The sequence below is a fragment of the Sinocyclocheilus rhinocerous genome, unplaced genomic scaffold (genome assembly GCF_001515625.1).
Source record: "Sinocyclocheilus rhinocerous isolate Xijiao unplaced genomic scaffold, SAMN03320098_v1.1 scaffold112, whole genome shotgun sequence".
In the NCBI taxonomy this organism is placed as follows: Eukaryota; Metazoa; Chordata; class Actinopteri; order Cypriniformes; family Cyprinidae; genus Sinocyclocheilus; species Sinocyclocheilus rhinocerous.
The window spans coordinates 601,469-609,180 of record NW_015644008.1 but is presented as its reverse complement, the minus strand read 5'-3'; the positions used below and the strand labels follow the sequence as shown (position 1 = coordinate 609,180).

The 7,712-nt window shown below is 36.3% G+C and overlaps 1 protein-coding gene across 1 annotated transcript in view; it reads left to right on the top strand.

Moving 5' to 3' along the window:
* Positions 1–6,713, top strand: part of LOC107757821 (exocyst complex component 3-like) — a 12,872-nt gene extending 6,159 nt beyond the window's left edge. Inside the window, exons 5-13 of the mRNA XM_016575405.1 lie at positions 1,883–2,000; positions 2,141–2,266; positions 2,355–2,455; positions 2,569–2,679; positions 3,159–3,300; positions 3,399–3,521; positions 4,513–4,674; positions 4,850–4,971; positions 5,471–6,713. Coding sequence (XP_016430891.1) covers positions 1,883–2,000; positions 2,141–2,266; positions 2,355–2,455; positions 2,569–2,679; positions 3,159–3,300; positions 3,399–3,521; positions 4,513–4,674; positions 4,850–4,971; positions 5,471–5,666 — 1,201 coding nt within the window. The 3' untranslated portion in view covers positions 5,667–6,713. The remainder of the gene's footprint in view (positions 1–1,882; positions 2,001–2,140; positions 2,267–2,354; positions 2,456–2,568; positions 2,680–3,158; positions 3,301–3,398; positions 3,522–4,512; positions 4,675–4,849; positions 4,972–5,470) is intronic.
* The last annotated feature ends 999 nt before the right edge of the window (positions 6,714–7,712 follow it).

Sequence of the window (7,712 nt, the reverse complement as noted above, 5' to 3'; positions counted from 1 at the left end):
AACGCAGTCCAGCGGGGGCAGGGGGAGGGGGGAGCAATCGAACTCTGGTTCGGACCAGGCAAGCGAACCAAGTGTGAAAGCACCCTTAATGAAGTAGGGAGTTGCATGAGTACTTGAGTGCTCTGAAGTCACAGCAATAATCGATCATGAAAACTGAGTTTGTTTGTTTTTTGTTTTTTTTCAGGTAATTGCACATTTACAGGTTGTTTTAGTCATTTTTACTACTTATGTATTTATTTAGTTAGTTGGTTAATTAGCTATTAGCTATGGACAGCAATAATTTATCATAAAATGAAATTTTTCATTTAAAATTTGTTTCAGTAAATTGCATATTCTCAGTTGCTGTTTGTCCCAAACAGTATTTTTGGCCATTTATTTATAATACTAATACTGCTACTACAAATAATAATATAAAATATAGCATTCATTATTATATTTATAATTGATTATTTTTTCTAAAATAGTGTGTGTCATATTTATTCTGTTGATATTACATTCACAGGTTATATTATATATAGGAATATTGGTGTTTCAAACTGAGCTTATTTAAATCTCAGGAAGGAAACGTTATCAAGCTGGCTAGAAAGCTCATGGTAATTTTATCATATGGCATCATTTTCAAGCAAAAAAATGTTTATGAATTTATTTTTCAGCTGTTACTTTAAATGAAAAACCTAGTGAATTTTAATGTAAAAAAAAAAAAACATTTGCTGGATGGGAAAACTACCATTTGTCCTGTTGCCTTTACTACCCTAACTCACCATTGCATTCTTCAGTGACAGATCAGTCTGTCAAAGCACAGCAGTGAGCAGTTAGCTCAATATTTAAAGCAGAGCCGAGAGCAGCATAACAGCTTTGTGTGCTTAATCTGACTGATGGACTCACAGCAGACCATCACATCGCGTGCGCTCACAGGATTGAGCAGGAAGATTAATGTACTTATTGTAGTAGATCTAAACAGTGCAGGAGAGAGACAAGAGCAGCCTGCAGATCTTCAGCTCTGCTTTTTGTTGCTGTCTTACATGCTGAAGGACTGTAGTAGGACATGCTGGAATGCATTATGAACTATGCATTTCTCTTTTTTTGTTGCATCCATCAATATTATTATTTATATACTATTATAATATTTATTAATATTTGCAATCATTTTTATATTTGCAGTTTTCATTTTAATTTTAATAAAAAACACATTTTATTTCAGTTAGTTGCAAAGGCAACATTTCTAATTTTCATTAAAGTTTTTGAAGTTTCATTTATTTCAGCTTTATTTTAATTAATAATTATTTTTATTAATAATAATACTTTAATTAAATATTAATAATAGTTTTACTATTAACTATTAGTGAATAGTTTAATAGTTAACAGTAACACAACTTGCATCCATATGAATCTTATCCTGGTCGTATTTCCAAAAACAGAAGGACAAATAAGAAATAACTTTTAAATGAAGCTAGTTTAGTACCTTAAATGTAAAGCATTGTGACATTATTCTGCCAGTTAAATATTTTCCCTGCACATTTCCACCTAGTTTCAGTTCCAAAATCTTTACAGTAAATAATTTTTAAAAATATTTGTAATAAATGTATATTGTATAAAATATTGTGTGCAAGTTTGAGCAATTTTGCGAATGTTTATGTTGCCACATGTAAGCATTATATATTACCTATGCTCTTGATGTCAGCATCAGCCATTATAAAGCCCATACAGGTTGAAATAAACATATTTGATTCTGTCAAACTAATAATACATAATAAATCCGTTCTCTAACACTCTAACTCTCTAACACTGAGTCAAGGCATTTCTCTGACATTGATGAGGAGCAGAAACGGGTGCAGTTCATGTGCATTTGTGTGAGAGTGATGTCTGGTTCTGTCTCTGGCAGTGTGGATATGATGGGTCATCCTGATCTGCAGCCCGAGTGTGACGTCAAGCAGCTGGAACCGCTGTTGCCCCAGCACGTGGTGGATGATTTGCTGGGCAAATACCTCAAAACCTTTACTGTGAGTCCCTCAAGGCTGCAGCACTGGATTAAAAAAACAAAACCCTTTATATCATACATATTACGCAGCCTTTTGAAATGCTGTGCATGAACAAGCATTGCCAGTTCAGCAGCTCTTTGTTGTTTTCCAATTCTCTCCAGTCGAACATCACAGGCTGGCTGCGCAAAGCTCTGGAAACAGATAAGAAAGACTGGCAGAAGGAGACGGAGCCTGAAGCCGACCAGGACGGCTACTACCAAACCACCTTACCTGCTATTGCCTTCCAGGTCCAACAACTTCTGCTTTAATGCACCCACTCACTTGAGGTTCTCCATGAGATCTTCCTTTATTTCAAGCGTTCCTCTTCCTCCTCAGATGTTTGAGCAGAATCTCCAGGTGGCCGCGCAGATCAACGAGACCTTTAAAGAGCAGGTGCTGAGAGTCTGTCTGAAGCAGATGAACTCATTCCTAGTAAGGTACTGTGATCTCAAACTGGCCGTGTCTTTTTATTTTTCCCACTTATCATTAAAAAGATGCTGTTATTATTAGTAAAGACGCACATTTTCACCCTTCGTACATGTGTGTGCAGGTACCGAGAGGAGGCGATCAACTATAAGGAGGAACATCTGAAAGATCGTCAGCTCCCACAATGCTACGTTCAGTACATGATCGCCATCATCAACAACTGTCAGACGTTCAAGTAAATCAATAATTAAACGTTATTAAAGTAACACAATACATTATTGCGGAATTCGGGGTCTCTGGGAAAAATGAAAATTCTGTTATCATTTACTCATCCTCATGTCGTTGCAAACCTGCATAACTTTCTTTTTTTTTCTGTGGGACACCAAAGAAGATATTTTGAAGAAGGTTTGGAATGACTTGAGTAAATGATGACAGAATTTTCATTTTTGGTTGAACTATCCCTTTAATTGTCATTTTAAGATATCTTAAATTTGGAGATGGTAAAAAAATGAATTACTGTACCATATGGCCTAATGTGTTTATTAAACTTCAAAAGGTGATGATTTATTGAAGACATACATAATTAATTATATTTGTGCATTCTTAAATATAAAGCAATGCATTATTTTTGCAGTATTTCTTCTTAGAAACCAGTATTAGACTGCTAATGAACCAAACTAATGTCTTAATTAACTTCAATATGTTTGTTTTCAGAGAGTCTATAAATAGTCTGAAAAGGAAGTACTCTCAGTCGACTGAACCCACTCAGAACGACGCCGCCATAGACAAGCTCCTGAACGAGGTGGCCAGAGAGGGCTGCCAGTTCCTGCTAGATGAAGTCTTTCTGGATTTGGAGGTACTGTAAATACGCTCAGGTTGTGTACTGTCAGTTGTTGAGGTTTAGTGACTGGGATAAATGTGTTGGATTTTGACTGTTTCTTTGTCTCTTGACAGCATCATCTTAATGCGCTGCTGACCCGGAAGTGGTTGACGGGCTCTCATGCTGTAGACACCATCTGTGTGACCGTGGAAGACTACTTTAATGACTTTGCCAAAATTAAAAAGCCTTACAATCAGGTTTGCACACTAAAACATTTCAGAAAAAGTGAAAAAGTCTTATAGTAGCTGAGTCGTATTTGTTATAATGCTGAATTTGCATTTTTTATGATAAGACCAGAGGGCTTGTGCTGTACAATCATGTACAAAAAAATCAAAAAAAAGTTTGAGTTTTTTTTTTACATTTATTTGATCAATAATGCAGTAAAAACAGTAATTTAGTGAAATATTATTACAATTTAAAATAAATGTTTTCTATTTTAATATATTTTAAAATATAATGTATTTAATGCAAAGCTGAATTTTCAGCATCATTACTCGGGTCTTCATTGTCCTTCAGAAATCATTCTAATATGCTGATTTGCCGCTCAAGAAATTTTTTTTATTATAAATGTTGAAAGCAGTTTGTGGAAACAGTGATGATTTTTTCGGAATACTTTAATGAATGGAAAGTTCAAAAGAACAGCATTTATTTGAAATATAAATCTTTTGTCAAATAAAAATGTCTTTCCTGAAAAAAGGTATTCATTTATTTAAAAAAAAAACAATGAAAGTGAAAGTGACGTGACATGTGGCCAAGTATGGAATTAGTGCTCTGCAATTAACCCATCTAAAGTGCACACACACAGCAGTGAACACACACACACCGTGAACACACACACCCGGAGCAGTGGGCAGCCATTTATGCTGCGGCGCCCGGGGAGCAGTTGGGGGTTCGGTGTGTGTGTGTTCACTGCTGTGTGTGTGCACTTATAACTCTCCCCACCTACAATCCCTGCCGGTACGAGACTCGAACCCGCAACCTTTGGGTTACGAGTCCGACTCTCTAACCATTAGGCCACGACTTCCCCAATCTTACAGACCTCAACCTTTTGAATGTATTTTATGTGTGCATTCATTTCCTACAGTTCAAAAAATTTATCTAGTGCAAAAGTAACACTATTCAGCACTAATTGATACTGTTTTTGTTGTTGTGTTGTGATTGGTGTTTTCTGATGTTTGTGTTAAACAGGAAATGACGAGTAAGGCTCATCGGCGGGTGGTGGTGGAGTATCTGAAGGCCATCATGCAGAAGCGCATCTCGTTTAAGAACGCCGACGAGAGGAAGGAGGGAGCCGACCGGATGATGAAAGAAGCCGAGCAGTTCAAATTCCTCTTCAGGAAACTTTCTGCTGTGAGTCTCACAACACCAAACGCTCGGCACTGAGAAGGAATGATGTGCTATAATCCAAGAGATCAATCAGTGTTGTAGTGTTGATCGTTCTAGTGTTTTTGGCAGCACAGGAACATGTAACATCAGCAGTATCTTTTCGAAGAGCTCTTTGTAAAGCGTGTTTGTATGTGCTCAGGGAGAGGACACAGATCGGCTGTGTGACGCCATCGCTGCTATCGCAGAGGTCTTCAAACTGACCGATCCTGCGCTGCTCTACCTGGAGGTGTCCACCCTGGTGTCCAAATATCCTGACATCAGGTCAGACTTCATTACATTGAAATCATTGTTAAAAAAAAGTTTTCATTTCTTAGAGAGATGACAAGTTTTGTGAGATACAAAACTTGAGAAAAAAATGAGAAATATATTTTAATTAAACATAATAAAGCCTGTTTTGAGGGCCATTAGGTTTTTAGCATTGTGATGATATTTCTGTAACAATTACTAATTCTCATTGTAATATATATGTATATATATATTATATATATATATATTAGTGGTGACAACTTAAATTGTCATGAAAATGTCACAATGTTAAAAAAAAAACAAAAAAAACGTAATGCCTGTTTTCTTTTAGCAAAATATAGTTTCCTATTAATTTTTTTTATATTGTGGTGAAATGTGTTTGTAAAGTTCAGCTGCCAAAGTAGAGCTCAACTAATTTGTCTTTTACATAACTCTCTCTGTCATTATCAGTGATTTGAATAGAGTATCATATTTGGACACTGGAAAGCACCTTTCTCTCTTCCTCTATCATTAGAGAGGAGCACATTGTGGCCCTGTTAGCTGTCCGCGGAGATGCCAGTCGAGATATGAGACAGATGATCATAGAGACTCTGAACCAGAACAAACCATCCACTTCCTCGGTGTCTCAGCCCGTCTTCAGAGACATCACCGTGCCATCCAACACCATGACCGCCATGACCTCTATGACTGTACCCAAACTGCTGAAATAATCTGACCTTTGACCCCTAGAGCCTTTACTAAGCCCCTAACAAGCCACAGAACAGAGTATTGATTCCCATAATGCACTTTTGGAAATACATTCGCTGCCATCTCAATGGAAACGTCTCGGTGGATGATGATGTGCACTTGAATGGCAGCAGCTTGTGTTGAGACTGCAGATGATTTATGATGACTTGATGTACAGAAACATTTTCAGGATATTTCTTTCTAGCCTGCCCTTTGTAAAATGGTTGATGAATTAAAGCAATAGTTCACCCAAAAACAAAAATAAACATCGTAATCACTCACCCTCACGCTGTTCCAAACCCATATGATTTTTTTTTCTGTTGTATAAATGGAGATGATTTAGAGATTGAACAACAAGCTGTTATTTTTCCATATAATGCAGCTATATTGTAGGTAATGGATATCAAGCTTTAGAAAAACAACATAAAAGTGATCCATGCAGCTCATGCACTATATTTCATGTCTTGTATGTGAAACACAATTTAAGAAGCTATAAATGCAGAAGCTTCCAAATGGCATTTACTCTCACGTTACATTCAAATATGGCACTTCAAGATGTAAAATGTGAGTGTTGTCGTTGATGTTAATCCTACAATCAACTGTGGCAAATAGCAACTTATTTTGGTCTGTTAATTGCATAAAAACTCAAGTATACTTTCAGCTGACTTGGAATATAGTACATGAATCACGTGGGCTACTTCTGTGCTACTTTTTTGTCATTTCTGAATAATGATAATGAGATTCTTAAACTATATATATATATAGAGAGAGAGAGAGTGTGATTTTTATTTTTGGGTGAACTATCCCTTTAACAAATCATGAGGCTGCATTCAGCTGCTTTTGTGTCATTCATTCTCTTAATAATGCACAGTCACTGTTTAATTTCTTTTTCACTACAGTGCTACACATTTATAAACATCCTGCTGGCTGCTATCTGGAACTATAATGAACCACTGAATTCCATGTCAGTTTTCATTTCAATAAAATCTGGCTTAACACTAAGTGATCTGAATGATTTATGATGTTGGCTTAAACTACGGGTCATCTCTGTTTATGCACACATGCCCTAGATCTGCCAGCTCAGGAGACACAGGCAGTTTGTAATAATCTCTCTCTCATCTCATTGGCTAAGAACATGTATATATGAGACAAGGGGAGGAGCTCTGAGGGATTCTCATGAGTGAGAGAAAAGACGTCGTCCACCGTAGGATGACATGCAATTAATGCAATTTTCATGCAGTTTTGTTGATAATGCAATGTTTTGAATGGCTGTGTTTAGGTTGTAGTACTAGCATACTGCTTACGCTTTTATTTTAAGAATGATGTGAAACATTGTGTAGTATGCAGTGAATGTTTCAAACAGCTGCTTTGCTGTCACGTGACCTCAGTATGTTTAATTTGGACAGTTGCATCCAGTTATCTTAAAATACAAACCTTTTTTATATTTTAAAGGGATAGTTCACCTAAAAATGAAAATTGTTCCAAACCTGTATAAGTTTCTTTTTTCTGTTTAACACAAAAGATGATACTTTGAAATCAAAAGCAACACCACGAAATGGGTTTTTATATTTATTGCTAATATCTCGACAGAAATGATCAATTTGGCCAAAAAAGCTAATTTGATCAGATTAATTTGACCTCTCAGTACAGATTAATCAACATTTACATACGAAATACAGTAAACGTAAACTCCGAGGCAGAAATCAAACCTCGTTCATACAGTACAGCTTCATAAATCTATAAAAAGTGTAATGAATACAGTCGACAGGTTTCAACCTTGAGTAGTTAACTCCCTTTAGAGTCTATTTACAGATTAGTAACGATTTACCGAACTGAACGAAAGCACATTTAAAAACCTGCAACACACTGTTGTGGAAAGCAATTTGTCTAGTCCACCGCATGTTACGAACCATAAATGTGCTAAAACACCTGGACAAGCATGAAAGGCCTTGAGCCCTTCATCAAAATCTCTTGAAAATATCAAAATAAAATGTATTTTCTAAATACAAACATGCCAAATCTCCTTATAT